Source organism: Solea senegalensis, linkage group LG21, assembly GCF_019176455.1.
Source record: "Solea senegalensis isolate Sse05_10M linkage group LG21, IFAPA_SoseM_1, whole genome shotgun sequence".
Lineage (NCBI taxonomy): Eukaryota > Metazoa > Chordata > Actinopteri > Pleuronectiformes > Soleidae > Solea > Solea senegalensis.
Window position 1 is genome coordinate 9,548,758 of NC_058040.1, and position 21,329 is coordinate 9,570,086.

A 21,329-nucleotide genomic window follows, 5' to 3' on the forward strand; every position below is an offset into this window, starting at 1 on the left:
TGACATTTTGAATCATTTCCTAGCCAAATAACACAATTTTACTGGTATGTGCAATGTTACTTGTCAAGGCTTGGGTTCTCTCGATGAAAATGTATTATACAATTGAGAAATTAAAAAAAAAAAAGGCAGAGTCATGTCGGGAACACGAGTCATTTTTATACCCTGGAAACGGAATAGCGAAAGCAAGCCAGAACACAAACAGACAAGTTACACAAATAGGCCTGTTACGCTTAACCTCGTACGTAGCCTTAATTAAAAGGCTCTGAAATGCAGATGAAAAGATATTTGTCCTTCTCATGTCATTGTCATTAGCTGTGTGAAGTCGCATGGCGGAGGATGGACAAGCTCCCCAGATCATGGCAGCAATAAATAAATAATAACGGTGAGATCAGGGGGACGGCATCGAGGGGCTATTTATATCCACAGAGCAAATTTAACCTTGACCTGCTTTTTCACAACGACCACATTTGCCTCCCGCAAGCCAAGAGTCAAACATTATATTTTCACACTTCGGCGTCATCTCATAACTCTGACTCGGATATGAAATATTCAAATGCTGCTCTGCTTGCTGTAATGGCCAGCGAAATTCCTCATCGTCAGCCTCACAGACTGCGGGCTGGCACACATGAGGAGTCAAAGGCAGGAAAAAAAAAGAAAAAGAAAAAAGAAAAACTCCACCTGGATGCACATCATTTGTGTCAGTGAAGGCATCATTGTGTAGTCATCATATTCTCTCCTATGTTACTTTGCCCAGAACCCAGGAACTCTGACAGGTTCGCGAGAAAGCCACAAACGTAGTATTTTTGGCCTTCTGTGGGAAAAGACTTCAATCGGTGTCTGTGTCTGATGTGTGTGAATGTGTTTATGTGTGCAGGTGTGCAGTGGGAGAGAGGCAGGCAAGGCAGGCAGGCGAACAGACAGGCGCGCCGGGTGCCTGTGAGGTCAGGGGCGAGGTGGAGTGTTAGCGGGAACGACACCTGACAGCAGCTGGGAGGATGCGCCCTGGCACTTCTGTACATTCATGTCACTCCCGATAAAAGTCAACACCTGCTGAGTGGGAGAAACTACAGCACCGGTGCCACCGAGTCCCCGATACAGGACAAAGAGTAGAGGATGAGAACACTTCCTTCCACCTGTCCTTCCCTGTCCCTCCAATGATCACTGGGCAGACAAGTCGGGACAGCTGTGCTGTCCATCCGTTGGACTGACTGAAGGGGTGAAGGTGATAACCTTGTCGGTGCCGGGGGTGGGAGAAAGGTTACATGGCACCACCTGATTTAGGTTTGGAAAAATCAAAAACAAAACACAGAATGCTTCCTTATGGTTGTGTAACAGCCAAGGGCAAATGGAAGTTCGAATATCTTTCTGTCAGTGTAAATGGAGTTGGACAAAAAAAAAAGCTGAATGTGGGGGGGTTTACAAGTAACCTGTGTGGGCACACTTCTGCTCACTGAGTCATTGTCATCAGATTGAGTCCAGTTTTTGGAGTGTTTACACGTTACCTGCTGTCAGGGGATTTTCCTCAGGGAACTCCATTTCACTGGGCTGCACGGGTGGTGTAGTGGTTATTAGCACGAGCCGGTCAGAACAAGGGCCTTTCTGCATGGAGTTTGATGCACGTACCCTGCCTATCGCCCTATGTCAGCTCCAAAAACATGAGTCCCCCCAGTTCAAAAACTCCACAACACTAGTTGACAACTCTGTTAGCACAGCCACAACAGCCTAAATGAAGGCAAAATCAGTCTTTGGATTACTGGGTGGATGTCAGGCTGTGTTTGAAACTCTCAGCACAATGTATCGTCCTATACTTCAAAGCCAGTCCCTCCATTTTCACCACTTATTTTTCCATAAGATCAATCAACAAAATAATAATAATAATAAAGCACTGGGTTATAAATCAAGTCTTCATTTCTGAGGTCATGGTTGTATCAGATTAACATCCACTGCTCAGGAGACACCATCATCTGTCAGAGACTGCCACCTAGTGTTCACATACTGACAAATCGAGGGGATTTCCCCTTTTCTACTGAACTGCTGCTGCATCTATCACAGCCCAAATCCATTATTTCAGAACGTAAATAATATCATGCAGAGAAATAGTAATTATCTTGTATGATTTGTGTGCTTTGTCGGCTCGTGGTAAAAACCTGCGCCACATCTGCCACTGGACAGGTTTGTATCCATTGGGCGGAAGGGTCAACTTGGTGACATGAGAGAAAATAAACGTGATTTTTCACTGAAGCAATAGCTGGTGGAAAAGTGTCAGCAGGCAGTGGGGGTAAGTGTGTGTAGGGTGAGAAGTGGAGGAAGAGTGTGTGTGTGTATGTGTTAAAACTTGGACGCATGTGCTGCAAATTAGGCTTCATTAGGCAGTGGAGGAGACAAGAGTGCGAGTGTTTCTGCCCGGTTGCAGACTGCTGCACCTTGGGGGCCGGCTGACCCGGGTGCGAGAGGAGGAAGAGCGACAGGGGGCTGTGATGAACACTTGCTCGCTTTTTCCCTTTTTCTGTCTCACTCCCCTCGCACTTTTGCCCTATCCGTAGCCCCTGGGGAACCTTTGCAAGCAGCCTCTGTACATTCACTCCCCATGTGTGAGTCTTCAATCGCTCTGCCCTTATATAAGGCCTCTTCCCCTCTACATGTGTTTGAGGCCCTCTGTCGCTCTCTCCCTCTCATCCACTGCATGGAAACCAATGCTTTATTTCTCTCGAGGTGGGAGACCTCATTCATCCTTAAAAATACGCAGCCGGCCTCGTTTTACAAGAAGGTGGTCAAATATCTTATTGAGATTTTCATGGCTCATAAATACAAAAGCAGGTTTTCTAAACATTCACTTCGCCCCTTGACTTTAAGAGAAACTACTTTCATCCCACAGGCAGCCCAGAGGTAACGCAGAGGTGAAGCTTTTTTAGCTCCAAACCCTTTAATACAGAATTTAACAGGGATATAAAAGATAACTTCTCTCAACACACACACACACACACACACACATTCCTCAAAATGCATGTACACAACTGCCTGACACAGATTTGGAGTTTATTCACACATCACATACTACAGTGGGTAATGTATTCAAGAAACATTGAACAGCGCTGCCATATATGACACAGGAAAAACAAAACAAAAAACAAAACGAAAAAAAAAAAGACACTAAACTGTTTCTTTGCCATTATATAAAAATAGTGTTGCTACAAAAGTATAAATTAGGCTTACTAATAAGACAACTCAGATCTGAATCTACACAGGAATCTGCTGCCAAAGTGCGATAAAAAAAGACAAAAATTAATAGAATCAAACACGATTTTTCTTTTTTCTTCTTTTTGCATTTTAGCAGAGTATAAAAGGAAGAAATGCCTGTTAAATAGGATAAAAGCAACACTAGTTTCTTAACCTGAATTGATGATACAGACTATAATCCAGAGTAAAACAGATCTCCATGTTAGCATCCTTATACCATACTTTTTACAAGTGAACGTTTATTATCCGAATAAGTTAAAATCCTGAAACAAAATAAAACTTACAGCTGATTTCTAACAACAGTATCTAAATTGAGTTTTTCTATTATATCAAAACCTTTTGAAATGCTACTGTAGAAAAAAGAGGTATAATGTTATTGGTGCTCCCTACTTTATCTCTGAAATAAAGGCGCCCCCTTGTGGCATAAAAACAGCAGTTTTTCTTGTATATACATCCTCTGAAAATGGATGATGTCAGCCCATTAACACCAAACCCATGATCAACGTCGCTACTTTCACCTTCAAAAAGGCTAAAATTCAGTCCACGTTTGCCTATTAATCTCTCGATGACATGTCTTTAGATAACGTCTACTCTGCACCAATATGACTCCATTCCGTCTGATGAGAAACACTGGCTGATAACTTTATATATTGTACTCTTATTAAAAGCATGCATATCTTAGATATAATTCTCATTTAATTAACAAAAAGTGTTATTCTTAAGTAAAATTTCCGTTGACATCATTAAGTCAACAATGGCATTTTTGTCCCAGAGCATATCCTATTTAAAATACTTATTTAAAAACGGAAAGGAAAAAAAGAAAATCTCTCTCTATCAGTTCAATCGAGGATCACTGCTCTAACGGCAGACCAATGTACAGTTTATCGACTACTTCTTTGACCGAAGCTATAATTGTTTTTTTGTATGAACAACTAATTTCCAATCCCTAAAGTTACAACATTACCTTCTGAGTACTGAGGTAAAAACATTAGACTGGTACTGTAAAAGAAAAAAAATAATAATTGAATTGAAAAATTGAATTTACAGTAATTGGTTTTCATACTAAAAAATACAAATTTGTGACATAAATCAGGTTGAAAACAGCAGTGAACATAAAAAATGTGACAAAAAAAGTCCATTCAAAGCACATCTGTCATATGAGACTGGCCGCCAAATGCATTTTGAATAAATTGTATCATATGAATCCCCATACAGGCTGTATTTAGATGGAACAAAAATATTATTATTATCATCATCATCATCATCATACCGAGACTGATTACTTCTTAAAAATATTCAGTCGCCATGTAACAAAATGACTCCAGTCAGTGTGGGTGATAAATAAAGCATAAACAATCACAACGGTCCACAAGGGTGACGGTGGTGCAGTTTGTAGACGGTTAAGTTGTGATAATACGATAGTGACACAGGATTAAACAAGTCACTTCTTCATTTCAAATACAGTGCAGCAGTATTTGTGTCGTCAACCAAAAACAGTGAGAGTTGTTAAGCAGGAAAAACAAAAAAAAACAAAAAACAGGAGACCGCACCTTGTGTTTTACTGCGGCCTTGTGAGGAAAAAAAAAAATCTAAAGCATATGTTAGGCAGCTAATGTTTAACATTTAAGTCAAGGGTAGGTTATATAGCAAAAATGAAGGAGTCTGTTTTCATACAGTGAACAGTTGTGCTTGGGTGTGTGTCAATGTTGCAATCAATAGTGGCCTGTTTTACTGAACTGAGATCATTTGAAAGCTTATGTGCTCATTCACTTGTAACTTTTTACAACTTGGGAAGATAGGAATAAAGCACTTATTCTCAAATACCTCAGATTCTCAAATACCTCATATTTTTTTTTTTTTTTCAAAAGAAGTCCACATCAGACCACCAGAGGGCACTGCTTCAACCATTTTGTCAGTGAGTCCTTTGGAGTCGACAGCAGTGAAAACAAAACTACAAGCTTCAGAAAAAGATGGTGAACAGAAGGCAATCGAAGAGCAATAGAAAAGGCATGGCATTGGCTCTGACTTGAGGGGTTAAAGTGATCGCATGAAAGAGAGACTTAAGGCCCAAAAAACACAAATGACAAACTAGTAGTTGACCGATTTAGTACCAGAGGCAACAAACAACGTATTACAGTATAACTTCCATTCATCCAAGTCATTTTAGGAGGTATTAGCTCGTGTAAATGTATTGTAAAATCCATTAGAAAAATAAATAACTTGACTTCATTAGAATGCATGTGGTGACTTTAATGAATGTACTGTGAGAATTTGCTTTGTCCTAAAAGTGTTCCATCTTTTTAAATTGTTCTGTTTGTTGCAAATGGCACCAACTGCATTTGGGGTGGAACGTTTCACAAAAGTCACGATTCAGTACATGCCTCGGCGTTGAGGTCACAGTTGTGTGAGTTTTTTAGGTTCAGTGAGGAAAAAGTGGCGGTGCCTGCGTGGGTGCACTCATTCCTGAGAAGATCCCATTTATTTCACAAAGAGAAAATAATATATTCTTAATATTAAAACTGCAGGAGCATCGTGACAACAGTCGTTTTTTGTTTTTTTTTTAAACGAGAGAAAGTCAGAAACGGTGCCTCGTGATAAAGCTTATTGCCTTAAAAATGAAAATATGTGGTTCACATAAGGAAGACAAAATTTATATTAGAAAGATTAATGCGGAAAGAATAATAAATAAAAAGGTAGCACTAATAAGTTTCTTAATTAAGCTTTGAACACACACACACACACACATACAGTGGGCAACCACACAAGGATTTATATAATTAAGAAATAAATCCTTGTCCAAAAGCTAAAACGGAAGGCTAATAACTTACTGCTGTTTATCTAATGGCAACGCACAGGCAGAACATCTTCAACATAGGAAAATGTGTATTAATGGACACACTTAAGGACACATACAAGTGTCTTTTCACAAAGCTAACTGATGTGGCATTTACTGAATTACCAGCCCTGGAAAGTATTAAAACACACAAAATGGCCTCTACATGTTGTTTTTGTATATTTACTAACATGCAAGCTGGGTTGTACCATCAAGTATTTAAGGATAAAATAAGATTAATTTATTCAGTATGTTCCACAATTCATTGTTGGTGCAATCCAGCAAAGGAAATATAGTAAGGCTACATGAAATCTGTTTAAAAGCTGAGCACAAACGGGTTTTGATACCATGCTGCCCTCTGTGCGCCACGCACCAAACAAAAGTCCCCAACAGAAGGGTATTTAGACCGCTGCCTAAATGTGTCTCTTGTTTGACAATTTTCTTACTTTCTGTAGCACAAAACAAGGAGGAAGGCATCATATCAGAATTAAAGTTTTATCAGCTGTTCTTTTTTTTGTTTTCCTTCTGGGTGAAAAATGCATGCAGTGCAGTGCAGTGCATGCAAATGATCTGCAGCTACAATTCAAGACCACTGATGTAACAACCCAAATTTGCTGTAAATAGTTTTCACTCAGACAACTCCCATGGCTGGATATGTCAAAATGCATCATTTCCAGTGGTAGAAAAAAAAAATCTGTAAATCATAAACCGAGTACACAATTGTCAGAGAAACAACGGCAGTGAAGATCCACTACTTGATTTCCTTTTGTCATACACCAATGAAAATGATTACTTTACTGTACGTGCTACAGTATTTAATACTAACCTCTTTGAAAACCTTGATAAGTGAGTTTGTTTTCAGAGGTCTATGACAGTAGTTTCAAGCAGCGAAAGCTGATTATACCTGAAAATCCTGCCATCCAGTGAGAACAACAGCAACATAGCCTGGAGGAATTCAAATGACTGGCCAAGAGAAGACAGAAACTCATTCTGCTTCCATGTGCATCCCAAACCGAGTCTGGCATAACCAAACACAACAGCCTTTTGAGAGTTAACGTTCCACCCCTACATTTTTTTCCACAGTACTTTACAACAGTCCTTTCTCCATATAAAATATGTAATAAGCTATTTTATGGGTGTTTGCAACCTATACAATGTGAGTTTTCCTGTAAATATCTGTTTCGAGAAGTATTTATTGTCCATACACATTGAAGTTTACGGTTGTTCTAACCCTACAGTATATAAATAATAGTCTTGAGTCATTTGTTGGAGGTGAGGGTTCGGTTGTTGAGGGTTGGTTGGAGCTTTCTTCTAGCCCATGTTAGAGCGAAGGAAAATGAGTTTGTTCATCTCCTCAGTGGTTACCTGTTGCCTCCTCTTCATAGCCAGGCTCTGCTCGCACACAGTCACGCACTCGCCATGTATGCCCACTGCAGGCACAGCGAGGAGCCACAGAGCCAGACGAGAGAGCCTGGGGAACTTCTCACCCACTGCTGAGCTCCAGTAGTGGAAGAGATCAGGTGTACCTTGGAGAAGAGGCTCAGCCAGGTACTGAAATATTTCTTGTCTAACCTTGTTTTGACTTTCGTCGTTACCAGACACAGAACACGAGGACGCCCCCCTTGAGGTGCCGCCGTTACTTCCACCACACTCAACACGGCTTATTTTAGTTGGGGGGCCGTCGGCGTCACGATCCTCTCCACCTGAACCTCCACCACCTGTCATACCTCCATCCCTGTTCTCAGCAGCCATTTCACAGGCACGAGAGATGATGTCTTCGTGCTGGTAAGCCGGCACTGAGCGAAGCTTGAGCAGTGGATCCAGGACCATGGCAACTTGGTGAGCCCGTTCAACCTGAGGACAGACAGACAGTGACTCTGCAACTATATGACAATAGACAAAGACAAATTTATATTTTTTTATTTGGAACAGACACAATCTATCTATCTAGCTATGTAATGTCACAATTTCCTTTACTAGAGAGGGGTAGTTTTTGAGAGCAACTAAATGGCCATCAAGTACCAAAAATTGGTAATAAAATGTGTAGTCAGACTTGTGGTTTTAATTAAAATTATTCCTGTATATCACTTTTAAGAAAATGTTTTAAATTATTAAATAAAGTGCAGAATTAAGTTTCGATATTTGGTACTGTGGAAAAAAGTACTGCGACTGAAGGACTAAATTTCTGGCATTGTATTGGAACAAGAAGCAGTCCTACTAATGCATAATCACACTTTAACAGCAAAATGCCAATTTTTGGAAGGAAGTGATACAAATTCAATACCTTGAAGTTTTCTTTAAGTGCCTCTAGGAAGTAGTGGCAGAGCTTACTAGCAGTGCCAGTTCCAGCCTCTCCTGCTTTGGATGTGAAAAACTTCTCCAAGCGTAGGTAGACGGGCAGAACCTGCTGTAAGGTTGGTCTCCTCTGGCTGCTCAACTCCAGAGCTGCCAGGCGCAAAGGGGCCAACAGAGAAGCCAGTGTACCTAGCAGATGCTTGTTGAGACCTTGGAGTACTGGAGCTGTGGCCTTGCTGCGTCCGTAGGCCTCACAGATCTGTTCAAAGTGGGCATGGACCTGAAGAAGAGCTTCGGCCATGCGATCCCAGCAAGGCGGAGAGGGGCACTGAGTGGGACCGCCCTGTGAACCTTCATCAGAAGAGCTTGAGGATGTGTTGGTAAACAGTTCCTCGCGGAGAGCCAGTGTGGTGGAGGAGGCAATATCTCTGCACGTTGCGAGAAGCTCGGCCAACTCATGAAGACCTCGAGCCTGGAGACTGCGCTTCCCAAGAACGGCCTGGACAACTGCGCCAAGTGAACACCCGGCGCAGCGTAGGCATATCCTCCCCCGTCCACTGCCACCCAGAGGTGATCCTGCAAATCCTGCTGACCACACCCTGGGCTCTGAGACATACACAGTGCGAATGTCTGACATCACGAACTCCGATAGCACATTCTGCACCCAGTGGTGAACCTGCTCAGGGCCTTCCCTCAGCTCAGCCTCCCTTACTCCAAGCACATAGCGCTTCAGTCTCGACCCTTCCACCTGGTACGCTGTGAGAACATAGCAAGCATCTGGTCCAATCATCTGCGAGTGACAGGTGACAGCGATGCCAAGTGAGGAATTAGAGCCAAGAGCACATGTGACCTTGACTTTCACTTGGTTGTACATGCGGGGCAGCTGGCGCAGTGCCAAGGCACTCATGTTGCCAAGAGCATCACGGGTGGAGTAGGCACCATGACGAGCACCGGTATCCACCAGGGTTTGTGCCAACTTGAGGAAGTCCTTGCTGTTGAGCACATTTAGCATGCTCAAATCTGAACACATTACCCGTAAGAGGCGCTCAGCCACCTGCTGTCGCTCCTTCTCAGGCAGCCCATTATTTTCTGCCCGTGCAAACAGCAGACAGATGAATATGAAAGCAGAGCAAATCAGAAAATATAATTAGCGATGCTATTTTTTTAATTTGAACTATAGAGAGGTAATATTCAAAAAAATACACAATCAGAGAATGGTACACATAATGGATTCACTTTAAACTTGGGTAAAATAGAGAGCAGAATCATATTTGTGTGAGCAAAATTGGAGACATTTGCAAACCATATATGACACTAACAAAGGTAAGGATTTGTTCAAATCAACATAATCGTCGAGGTTATTGCTACCATTTGCTATCAAACACCTTGCCAAAGAAGTAGTTACAGGCATCACATCAGGAAGGTAATTGTGACACATGTGTTCAATAAACTAGCAAAGCCCACAGAGAATGTTATAAAAACTGAAATTGGAAAACATTTATTTGACTGATACAGTAGCAAAAAAGGACACGTAGTGAGAGAAGACGGGTGAGGCATAAAACAAATGTTCATGCTGCTATTTTAAACACGGATATTACAGTTATATGGCATGCCTGTTAACCACCCTGACGCAAAGTGTTCAAGAGTCAAGGGCTGTACACTTTTAATAAATCCATGTATATACAATAACCAACAGGCTGCAATGAAAATGGTTGATGGCAGTACTTACGACTGAGCGTGTGGTTTCTCTGGGAGATACTTTGAGGCTGGATTTGTAGTTTCACTGAGGAATGGGCCTGAGCCTGAGGACCTCTCCACAGCTGCTCCTGAGGACCTGTGGCTGCAGAGGTTTTGGGAGACTCCCCTTTGGTGTGGTTCTCATTATCAGCTGAGGGGGACACAGACATGGAAGATCGGGCACAGGTGATGATATTGTGCTAATTTCATGGACAATCTGTGTGTGTTAAAGAGTTTCCAGTGGAGAGAAATGCAAATAATCATATCGTGACACAAAATTAAAAAGGGGATAGAAAAAGAAATGAGAATAACTTAGTATTTGTACTCCCTCAGCAAGTGATCAATCAAACTATGCATTAGAAACAGCAGTGCAAATTTGTTGAAAATTTGGTTTTAAATCAGCAACAAATCTATCTTGGGTCATCATACATCAAGTATAAAAAGAATAATTTCAATCGATTATACTATGCAGTTATGATATGATAATGTATCCAGTATAAAGACAATTCCAAAAGAACACTAGTAAAAAATCAAGTAGTTAAAGCTTCTCAAATGCTTGCTTGATATTGAAGTTGTCATACATTAATTAACCTAATCATTTTGTCATGACTTTCAGTTGTGGGTGCTTGCCATTGGACATAGTCATTACTTTTTACAGTTTATAAACTAATTGATTACTTAATCAGTGAGATAATAAAGAAGACAAGGCGTATGTTGTTTATTTTGTGATGAACTAAAGTTTTTTTTTTTTTTAATAAAAAAAGAAACTGCATCCTGCAGCCTCAGATCCAGATCTGCAACAACCCTCATAACTCATTATTGCAAGTATACAAGTGTTGTATTTTGCTCAACAATTCAATGCCTAAACCTCAAACAATAAACGGATTATGCGTAATCGTAATGACTTTCACATGCACTGCAGCAGCGGAGGGTGTGTTTGCGTTCTGCATTTGTCTCCCTGTCGAGCGCAACATGCATCTGTAGTCGTGGACTCACCAGCATGGGACTGCATGTGCTCCAGCAGGTTGTTGTAGAACTGGAACTGGATGCCACAGGCACCACAAGTGTAGGGTTCTAAAAAATCACAAGGTCCAGAAGAGTGTTGACTCTTTGTCGGAGAAAAAAGTAAAAAATACTGTGCAGCCTGTTTTTTGTTTTTTTTATCTCTGATCTATACTGGATCTCTGCCAAATGGAGCAGCCCTGAAAGTCAGCTCTACCAAGGTGATTTGGTTTGGAGCCCAAGTTGGCTCAATTTGCAGTAGCATTTCGAGAAATTGTGTTGTAATGTGTAATTTGTTTTGGATTGGATTTTGCATTTTGTGTTCCACAATCCTCTGTTGCATATCACCTACCACCTATTTGCTGTCTGCTTCACACCGAAAGAAAAAAAAATAAGCATGACTGATGTACAATACGACTGATCATATCCAACCTGATCATAAAGCTAATTATGTAAAATATGTATAATCATTGTAGATTAAAGACCCAAACGCACCAAACACAGCCAGTTTAACAAAAAAAAAAATGAAGCATACCAGAAAAAAAAGGTGATATGAGAAGGAGTGCTGCATGCATACAGTACATTATGTGTTTTTTGAGCAGGAAGGTGGGGTTGGACTTACTCTGGGTTGTAGGGAAGGAGCCAGCCACCAGAGGGCTCGGAGTTCCTGTGGATGAGGAGGAAGGGAAATTAAAAAAAAAAAGTGTAATGTAACAGTGAACGATTCTCTACTGCTTTTTATACTACATTGCTGTGTTATTTAATTACTCGTATATTGCTCTGTATCCCTGTGATGTGGGCAAAGCCATACTGTCACCTTTAGTATAACTGCTTTCAATAAAAGTGTTAGCAACATGAAACACTGTGTGCATTACTGACACACAGTGAGTGAAATCTTACCCTAAGCAAACAACTTTGTTCCTTAAACTCCATGCAAACATGCACTTGAGGCAGAATTACTGAGACTTTATCAAAGATGTAAAACCCTAACAAGTGATCACATGTACTGTAGCATACACACGGTGATTAAAACACTAAGACCACACCAGTTTTTGATTGATTTATATTTACGCCATCTACTAAACAGCACACAACAGTGCCTCAACATCAACTGTGAACAAGACAACAATTATTTTTTTTAAGTTTAGACCAAAGACCAAGACTGTAGTGTTCCCAAATATTGTTATTTGCAGAAGCAAAATGGCTGCTAGGTGGGTGATCACTTTAGGAATTGGAGAATGGCAAAAGTAAAAAGGAGTATCCAGTAACAGTGGAGTTTGACAACCATCTGTGTACATTTGCCTGTGAAAGTAGATTCTCGGTATGTAATTTGTCCATGGAAAAACAGTGAAGATGAAAAAAAAACACTCGAAAAGAGAATCCATCAGCTTTCAGCAGTCATTTAAAAATGCAGATACTAAGGAAAAATTGTTACATTTGAGCTGGTAGAATAATGACAAAAAGAGTTTTCTAAAGTAACAAGCCAGACATACAAACTTCTTTACATCCTTGACACCAGAAATAGTGTTTCAATCTGTACTGGCATTCACATTTAATAGCACTGTGGCAAAACAGAAAATATTTTTTGACACTTGAGCAGAAATAATACATTTCCACACACACAGTGTCACATCCATGTACAATACATGATTCAGAGCTCACCGCTTGAATTCTGCGAGCTATTTGTGTCAACCAGACTCGACTGAATTGCACTCTCCAGTTTCCGCCTGAAAGGACTGTCTGTTGGTGAAAGTGCAGAAGAAACAATGAGGGACATCGTGCTAAATCATGTGCATACATTTTTTTCTAATTCAAATTATTAACAAATCATCAGTTAAAAATGGAGCCAAGTCAATGACATGCAATTTAAACTTAATTTTAGTTCAGCATGAAAATCAATCACGCTAACAACCCTGACAAAGGATCCAAATGTTTGCATTACATTTAAATACTGGTTTAATTCCTCTTCTTCAATCCATCTTATTGACCCACTTCTAAGATGTGAGTGTGTGGTGCTTTAAATAGTTCTTTATAACAGAGTGCTTCTCAGCAGAAAGATTGGGAGGACTCATTTGCCACAAATACAGAACCAATTGGGAGTGAAATCAATGATTTATGACAGCTGGAGAAAAGGTTTTGGTGAAGCAAAGAAACAAATTTATTTCAAAGTGTCTGCATTGTAAACAACACACCACAAATAATGTGCTCATATAAAAGGCTAATTTTGAATTAATGTTTTAAACAGATATTTAATGTGTTTAACAGCATGAGAGGCAATAAAAAATAACAAGGAAAAAACTAGTAACTATTCACCAGAGGTTAATAATGTCTGGAAGAAAATTCAGTGGCAAGGACTAAGTGATGCAGTCTCTATGCTGTGTTTCTGTCATGGTATGGCTCAGTTTGGTACAGTTTGGTACAGCTTGAAATGGTAAAGCCCTAGGGTCAGGCTTGCATTTTGAATGAGAACAGTCCCTTTATTTGGAAGACGGGGCGTGAGCTGTGTCCGATAGCCGTGTAGTGTGATGTCGAAACTGGTGCAGCGTCAATGAACGACAACATTGAGCGCAACACGACAGACATCGACACAACGGACAATAATGGGGGACATCAAGCAGTTCTTTTTTCCCTGCTTGGTTTGTGGTTGTTTATGGCACTTGCTCCACTCTGACCGTACCATATTACTTTACCTTTAGGGAAGGGTGCCAATGAACGGAATAGTTATTAGGGCTGGTTATTTCAGTACTATTCCTAATGGAAATGGATAAAATATGTACCGCACTGTAGCGAACCAAACTGTTCTACTCAGTGGAAACACCGCTTAAGAGTCAAACTTATATCCTTGTTCCACTAGTTCAGTGTAGCATAACACACTTGAGCTATAGTATGGTATGTGTGTACATTTCTGATGCACTCTGACAGCAGGACTGTGATTTTATTGGGACGGCCCTCAAATCCGGCTTTTCCAATTTAATGACCACGAGTGTGCACATGATGGCGACAAGAGTCACAGTGCAGGTTTGTACAAAACCATTACTCCAACTGTTCACAGAGAGGCTGTCTGGTTTTGTTTTTTTCCATTTTATCAGCATCAGTCTGCCCAATGGACTAATTTACAACAGGATTACAATTTGTTAAGTCAACACCTGTGGCCACTTTCAAAGCAAGATCTACATCACTGCTGGCAAATCTAATGTTCTTGATGTGTGTGTAAATATTGTTCTTGATCTTAGTTTCCTTGTATACACAATCAGTGTACTTAATAGTTTTCACCAGTCATTCTTACATAATCAAAACTAACTGAAAAATACAAAAAAAAAGAAACTTACTTTTTATCTTAGCAGCTTGGCTGTGGCCAAATTTACTCATATCCATACTTCCACACTCCTGTACCCGTGACGCCTTCATATCAAAGGAGCCTGTGCCAAGAGATTTCCATTGTAGTTCAATTACCCAACATTGTAAACATTTAGAAATAAAATACAAGATAAGTGCACTTCCTTAACATATATTTATCACAAGTCATGATAATACAAACAAACACAATGACTACAACAAGGAGCTGCACTAAAAATGAGCTCACCCATTGGTGTGTGAAGAGCAACGTGCTCCTGGTAGGGGTTGAAGTACTTGTACTGCTTCCCACAGAACTCGCAAACATAGCTCCCAGTTTCTGGAGACGAGAAAACACACACACAGGGCTTTGTTTTCATTTATACGTGTGCTGCTGATCTTTCATGATGCAACAGCCAATTTGTGTGATTAGTTGCGTTCATTGAAAAAAGGCGAGGGAATTGTTTGGTTATTCATGCCTTGTGTCATTAAGGAGAAGCAGGAAAAAAAGGAAGTCCTAACATTATGGAAGGAAAGAAGGAAGGAAGGTGCTGGTGATTCTGATTGTATCTTTACTGAAGTGAAAAGTCCCAACTCAAATTTTTAACTCAACATTTAACTTTAATCCCAAAATATTACGGAAGATAAAAACTAAAAACACAGGGCTCCCTGTATTGTGTGTGGAGGTTCATATTATCCCCCAAATCAGTAGGTCATTAGTGCAGTGACAAGTGCAGGCTTCCCACCTGCGAACACTGCCAATTGTGTTTGAAGGGACACCCGCTGCCGTCGAATGAACCCACGATCTCTGCTGAGGTGGGCGAGAGCTTTTTCCCCTGCGAAGGAGGACTTTTGGACTCATGTTCTGAAACCTTTCCAGTGTGGAGTTAGCTCATATGCTTGGTGTTATTTTTTTGAATATGGATCATCTCCATGACATAAGGCTTTCATTACAAACCATGTCAAATGAACTCAACTGGACACAGGTGGACTCAAGCTGTGTAATGTGAGTTTCAAAGACAAGTAAACATGTGTTTCAAATTCAAAATTTCAGATTTTGATATCTAAATAATCAGCAAAATATTACCTGAAACAAATATCAAATGGCCTTCAGATAATGCAGTACAGAGGCAAATCATCCCAATTCCTTCTGACACAACCATATTTAAAGAGAGTTTTGAAATATTGCTTTGATCTGTGACTGTCTACATCAATTTTCCAGTCACCTTGTGCCTTCATTTCCTATAAAATGAAACTAACTTTAAAAACAAACGGTCTTACTTGGTCCAATTTTCTGATAGGGTTCAACTGGCTCCTCCTCTTTAAGGCCATCCACAGGTAACACTACCTGTTCATAAGGATCTGAGAGAGATGGACAAGAAACAAAGAGGATATTTTGTTCTCAGTGAATACCAAGGCTCGTCATAAAACATGAATTCAGCTTCTTTTTTTGTATAGATCATATTCACACGTTCGAATTTCATCAAGCTACTTTGTCAAACGACATTGGGTTCACACACACACTTTGCTGCATTTTACCAACTCTTTTCAAGGTAGTTTCAAAAAGAAACACTGTGTATTCAAGCTCAAATAACATAATGTCCCTAAATGACCCTGCCCTTCTGAGCACAAAGTATGACAAGGTTCAGTTAACCCTTCATTTTAATACATGTTCAGGTTACTAAAGCGTATGTGCATCTATTTAACTTTTGTTCAGTGTGGAAAATGGCTGAGTTGATTTAGATATTTAAACTTTCTCTACCTTCTTATGGACTCCATATGAGATTATAGATGCACGATATTGGCATTGGATTTCTGGCAATATCCGATATGCCGAATAACTGATACCAACACTGATATAAATATGTTTTTCCCTGTGCTCAACTGCACAGGTCATTTACTCTCTTTTCTGGTGAAAGTTATGAATATTTATGTACTCGTGTTGTAGCAGATAAAGACATACATTTCTTTTCACTGTGCAAAATAACATAACAAAGAAAATAATAGTTGGAGTGGGCACAAGCATAGATGTCAGGGAGGTAGCAGCCTATTCAGCCTACTATTTTAGTCATTAGTCTGCCTACTGTATATTCGATAATACAGTTTAAAGCCAATATTTTGCATCCCTACTTGAGACTGTTGTCGGCAACAGGCTACTGCTTTAATTTTTCAGCAAAGAGGCCCAATTTTTTCCTTTGGTCTACTCTCTTTACCATGCCATTCAGCTTTTACTGCGAGAGAACACTGTCAAATAATGTGAAGTTTTCCAATGAATGGCTTCAACAGTCTTAAAGAAGAAGAAGAAGAAAAATACTATACAAAATTCAAGATTACCATCAACTGCATGCAGGTCACGGTGCTCCTGGAAGCAGCTGTAATACTTGTACTTCTTACCACAGATGTCACAGGAGTAACGGAAGCTACCTGGAGATTAACAGACAAAGAGACACAGGCAGCATTTATAAGCATGACTAATATATGCAGGCAGACAATGGGCATTACAAGCAATGATAAACAGTGCAGTCATTTTATGACAATAATAAAAGGTAATTTAAATTCAAGGGACCTTGAGAAATCCTGAATTTCCACTAAAAGCATCTTATAAATGTAGTTTTCTATGCGTTTTCTAAACCTCATTACTTTGTCTTCACTTGCTTGGGTTGAAATTTGTACTGAAAATCAAAGGATTCCTGGAAAAAAAAAATCCAGAAAGAAGTAATTGTCAAAAATGTCAAAAATTCCAAATTTTGAATCTGGGTAGTATTGACTGGCACATCGAGAAATGTGATTTTCTTGTGAAATCTAAGTGACTATGTGGTATAAAATATCAGAATCCGAGTCATTGGTCATTTCGCAGTTTTTAAGAAAATCTATCACTTTTTGCACTCTTCATTTATCGCAATATTAAATTAGTTAGTTAATGATGTTTCTGGTGCCAAGTTGTGTAAAGGGGCAGAGATGGCATATTTGTTTTGCCTTTGAAGAACAGACACACAAGACATAAATGGAAAAAAAAAAAAGACTCAGGCAAATGGCTCCCTGAGGAGGATTTTAGATGATTTTGTAATATATACGTAGAATCAAAGTTTAGAAATATATAGTCTATATACTGTCTGGCTGGATTAATGTCTGGTGAGACAGATGCCAAACACCTCTGCATCCAAAATGCCACTAATCTGCATTAGGGCAATAAGTGGTACCTCCATTTTGTAATTTTTAAAAAACACACAAATTGACAATTACTACTGTGTTTCCTCTCAATCATTACAACTGATTATAGATTATAATTTAGACAATATAATTCCTGTCAGATAGTAGAATAAACCTCTGTAGGGTGTTTTGGTGACTTCCTGGTTTAACTGTTACCTGAAGCCAAACACCCACCCCCACACCCCCCTGCAACTTTTTTGAAATTATAGAGCTGTTTATGGTCTTAACGCCTACTTGGTCAGAATAACATGGAGCTTGTTCTTGCCACACTCCCAAAATAATCTCTTCCAACACTGAGCACACCTCCACAACATTTCAGCCAGAATTCTTCCATACCTACACTTCTTCAAAGCAAAAATATTTGACAAACCAAATTACCTGGACAATCAGGGCTCATGATCACTTTGGCTGGCCACATTTTATTTTTTATGAATGATTGGTAATACAGTAAACAATCATTACAGACCATCGTGGTCTCATGCAGTCAAGATCTTAACACCCGCTGTTTCCTATAACGTAACACATCTGACGATACACAGAGTAATTTATCAAATGAATCAAAAACAGGTCATAATTTGCCTCAGCCTCTTTTATCTTTACTTGCTGCCATGTTCTTCCCGAGACTCCTTGGGCTGCTCGTAGTGGCAAATTATGTTTAAAAATACATGCATACAGTAAATTGGCATGCCAGTCATAGTCAAATATAAGCTCAAAATATGTGACATCGACCAAAAATGCTTTACAGCATGTTCCATCCTCTGAAGAATTTAATCTTTCAGCATTTTCTTTTGCCAAGCAGTGAAACTGCCCTACTTATTAACACTGTCACAGGCCTTTTGGTTTAACTGTGTTTGACTACCTCATACAGCTAAAAGAAAAACAGCCTATTGTTGTTCTGTCTGCATTGAGGATGAGTATTCTCTATTTTCTCTCGCCATGTTGTTGCCGCTGCATTGAAGCGACATGCACATTCAAGTAATGATTTGTTACGAGTGCTGTAGGAATCTTTATAAATAACTCAAGTACTGTGAAGAGTATTTTTAGTCTTAATCAAACTTTCACAGCGATTTCTGGGAGTGATTTTAAGACGTCTAATGAACACAGGCCCTGGCGGCTGATGCCACATACTTGGAGGCTGCCATTTAATGTATTAATGACAAGGTGTTAACAGATTAATAAGGTCCAATGTGTCACCATTGTGTGTATGGTCAAAAACAGAACCTGGTTCAGTTTAAAGCTCCTCTTTCTCCACTCAAAAATGCATTTTTATGGATTGACACTGCTGTTGGATATTCGAAATGTGTTGTATAGAATGCTGTATGTGAGTCATCTGTTATGGTGCAAGTCTCAAAATGTTAAATGCAAACATAGGTGCTTTAGTTTGTGATACCACAAATAATGTGGAAGTCAATTACAGTCCAATGTGCAAAGTAGGAACATGAAACCTTCAGTCACATACACCAAGAATGTACTTTCACAATCAATTCATTTGGATTTGAATTAATGATTGTGTGACATCAGACAACTACCAAAGTTGCATGAAGTGTTTTCTAAGAATTTATCCTGGGAATGTGTCAGTAGCAGATGCTTAACCAACTACAGGTATCAACAGTAATTATCACTTTGAGCACAGGCAGAACAGAAACTGAAAGTCTGCTCATTTAATCATCTGCGTTGACAAGACATCAGCCTGATATCTGCAGACAGCCGTTACCATAAGTTAGCTCCCCTGTCAGGGACAGACTGGATAAAGTGGGATACGCAAAACAGTGTTCGGACAACTTTCACAGCTTCACATTCCATAGCCAGAGATAATATCTCTCCACACAAACAGCGCTCAGAGAGTGTGCAGTCTTTTTCGTCAGTCTAACCCACCCCCCGATTCCATCTCTTCATGTTGCACCAGAGGAAGATATACATCTTCAGTCAGCCATCAATCTTCATTCACATCAGTCATCTTAACCATGACAGATTCACATAGACTATAATTATTTATTATTTATGTAGTGCTGCAGGGCAGAGGCCTAAAACCCACAAACAAGTTTGCCATGTTGCACTTACAGTTTCCTTGTCTGGAAGTTTCTGGAAATTTGTTTTGGGGATTTTTTAGAATGTGTTCTTAGGTCTACAGTTACCACAAGCTCAAGACAATCTTTACACCTTACAACACACAACGATCTGTGGAGAATGTCCACAGATCATCTAGAGGGGCTATATGTGTGAGCGCAAATTACGACGGAGATTCTCCTGCCAGCTCCCCGGTCTAATCTCAGGATAAAGTCTAAGTGAGTTTAAACACTCCTCCACGTAATCCTCAACAAGTGAATGGACAAGTGTTCTGTAAGGAGGCAGATTAAGTCTTTCTACTCAACTCAAAAAATACATTTTCAAATTTTAAAAAGTTTAAACATACTTTGAATTATTTTGAATAAATTATTAATTCTCAAATTTTATTTTTAGATGTTATGATATTTGAGATCTTATTATTAGCAAATGTTTTATCAAAGTTAAATTGCTATTTTTTTTTACCAAACTAATTAAAAACAAAAACATTTCAGTTTCAAGTCTTGTTTTTTTAGGTTTCAAGGCGGAGGAACTTCCGCTGTCATGTTGCCCTCAGGAAACACGCCATCCACACGCCCGATTCATGTGACTCACAGTAAGCAAATCAAAGAAACTCATAAATTCCCATTTAATTTTAGACAAAACTTGACAAAAATTACAGTTGAGGAGCAGTAAACAAGCCCAGATTGTGAAGTTGTACAACACTGTCAAGATGGACATGTTCCACTACTGGTATACGGAGCCCTGTTAGGGACATGGTGGGAAATATTTTTAGACGGGATTTTTGCATTCCCTCACGATACTTTTGTATTCCCTCACCACGCCCAGTAGTTCAGCGCCAAAAGTCTGAATCTGACAAAAATGACCTGAAAGTGAAAAACAGATCTGAAACTGAAAAAAACAACCAAAACATTTTAAACCGTAAAAAGAGAAGAAAAAGAGAGTTCTGAATCCGAAAAAAATTTGCTCTGCAACTAAAATAAAATATGAAAATGAATACTTTATTCAAAATAATTCCAGAATTTTATTCCAAGTATATTTAAACTTAAATATGACTTGGAGGTTTTTATTATTAAGGGAGGGGAAAAAATCTAAATCTACATGGCCCCTAAACCTAATAACTGGTTGGGCCGCTGTTTGCAGCAACAACTGCAATCAATGAGTCTTTTACAGCACTGTGGAGGATTTTTGGCCCACTCATCTTTGCAGAATTGTTGTAATTCAGCCACATTAGAGGGTTTTCGGGCGTGAACCGGCTTTTTAAGGTCATGCCACAGCATCTCAATAGGATTCAGGTCAGGACTTTGACTAGGCCACTCTTAAGTCTTCATTTTGTTTTTCTTTAGCCATTCAGAAGTGGACTTGCTGGTGTGCTTCAGATCATTGTCCTGCTGCAGCACCCAAGATCGCTTCAGCCTGAGGTCACGAACAGATGGCCGCACATTCTCCTTCAGGATTTTTTGGTAGACAGCAGAATTCATAGTTCCATTTATCATAGCAAGTCTTTCAGGTCCTGAAGCAGCAAAACAGCCCCACACCATCACACCACCACCATATTTGACTGTTGGAATGATGTTCTTTTTCTGAAATGTTTACACCAGATGTAATGGGACACACA

At 39.7% G+C, this 21,329-nt stretch overlaps 1 protein-coding gene across 5 annotated transcripts in view; it reads right to left on the reverse strand.

Annotated features, from left to right (window-relative positions):
* Window positions 1–5,100: 5,100 nt before the first annotated feature.
* Window positions 5,101–21,329, reverse strand: part of znf618 (zinc finger protein 618) — a 29,025-nt gene continuing 12,796 nt past the window's right edge. For 2 of the 5 annotated variants that reach the window (XM_044012195.1, XM_044012194.1), the window contains exons 5-15: window positions 16,772–16,861; window positions 15,719–15,799; window positions 15,184–15,273; window positions 14,688–14,777; window positions 14,434–14,523; window positions 12,767–12,844; window positions 11,727–11,771; window positions 11,099–11,176; window positions 10,095–10,253; window positions 8,355–9,454; window positions 5,101–7,924 (exon numbers count right to left, since the gene is read on the reverse strand). In XM_044012195.1, the coding sequence (XP_043868130.1) occupies window positions 7,382–7,924; window positions 8,355–9,454; window positions 10,095–10,253; window positions 11,099–11,176; window positions 11,727–11,771; window positions 12,767–12,844; window positions 14,434–14,523; window positions 14,688–14,777; window positions 15,184–15,273; window positions 15,719–15,799; window positions 16,772–16,861 (2,444 nt within the window). In that variant the 3' untranslated portion in view covers window positions 5,101–7,381. The remainder of the gene's footprint in view (window positions 7,925–8,354; window positions 9,455–10,094; window positions 10,254–11,098; window positions 11,177–11,726; window positions 11,772–12,766; window positions 12,845–14,433; window positions 14,524–14,687; window positions 14,778–15,183; window positions 15,274–15,718; window positions 15,800–16,771; window positions 16,862–21,329) is intronic. The other 3 variants (XM_044012199.1, XM_044012198.1, XM_044012196.1) reach the window with 2 other exon arrangements.